The sequence below is a fragment of the Chaetura pelagica genome, unplaced genomic scaffold, assembly GCF_000747805.2.
Source record: "Chaetura pelagica isolate M959 unplaced genomic scaffold, ChaPel_1.0 scaffold2579, whole genome shotgun sequence".
Taxonomy (NCBI): domain Eukaryota; kingdom Metazoa; phylum Chordata; class Aves; order Apodiformes; family Apodidae; genus Chaetura; species Chaetura pelagica.
This window is the reverse complement of record NW_009954467.1, coordinates 1,235-2,044: the sequence shown is the minus strand read 5'-3', so window position 1 is coordinate 2,044 and position 810 is coordinate 1,235. Positions and strand designations below refer to the sequence as shown.

The 810-nt window shown below is 61.1% G+C and overlaps 1 protein-coding gene across 1 annotated transcript in view; it reads right to left on the bottom strand.

Annotated features, from left to right (window-relative positions):
* HNRNPUL1 (heterogeneous nuclear ribonucleoprotein U-like 1) overlaps window positions 1-810 on the bottom strand; it is a gene marked incomplete at both ends in the record, with an annotated part of 12,361 nt that overhangs the window by 10,858 nt on the left and 693 nt on the right. Inside the window, 1 exon segment of the mRNA XM_010004515.1 lies at window positions 208-330. Coding sequence (XP_010002817.1) covers window positions 208-330 — 123 coding nt within the window.

Genomic DNA, 810 nt, shown 5'->3' with positions numbered 1-810 from the left:
GGTGCGTTGTACGTGGGGGGAGGGGGAATGTTGTAAGGGGGGGCAGGGGTGCTGTAATTGGGGGGTGGGACAGCGTAAGAGGAAGCGGGGGGATCTTCTGGCTTCGGTTCCTGCAGCTTCATCTCTGTGTGTGGGAGGAAACGGGGAAGGGTGGGAGCCGGGACAGGCACGGTGCTGCCAGCAGCCCCCCTTGGCACCCCCTGGTACCTTGAGGCATGACAGGGTGGTCTTGGTCCAAACTTCTCCTCTCATAGCTGGGCTCGGTGTCCGGCTTGAGGCTGCTGTGCTCGTAGGGTTGGTAGCCCTGGGGCTCACTGGTGTCGTTGCCATCTTCAAAACATGGGAAAAAAGCAGTAAACCAGTCAAATGTTACTGGTTCGTTGGGAGGAGGGAACAGGGGATCTCAGGAGAGGCTCAGCAGCCCTACAGGGATGAGGAACTCAGCACCCTGCTGGGTCCTGACATCTCAAATTGGCCACGGGCACAGTGGTTAGTGAGTCTGTTCCCCAATGGAAGTGCTGGGGACATGGGAGAGCAGCTCCCTGCCAGGATGGGGGGGTCACTGCACCCCCCCGAGCTCCCAGCGCTGCTCTGAGGGTTACAAGCCCTCATCCCTGGGGTCAGTTCCCTGCTGAGCACCCCCAGCTCAGAGGTGGTCCGGAGGCAACTGGGGTCCCTGGAGGGAACCAGAATCTAGAGCCGGGGGGAGCAGACAGAAAAAGGGAGGACCCTGAGAGCCGGGGGCACCGGTCCCCCAATAAAGGGGAAAGCTGAGAGAAGGCAGAGAAGGTGACAGGGACCCCGAGGTGC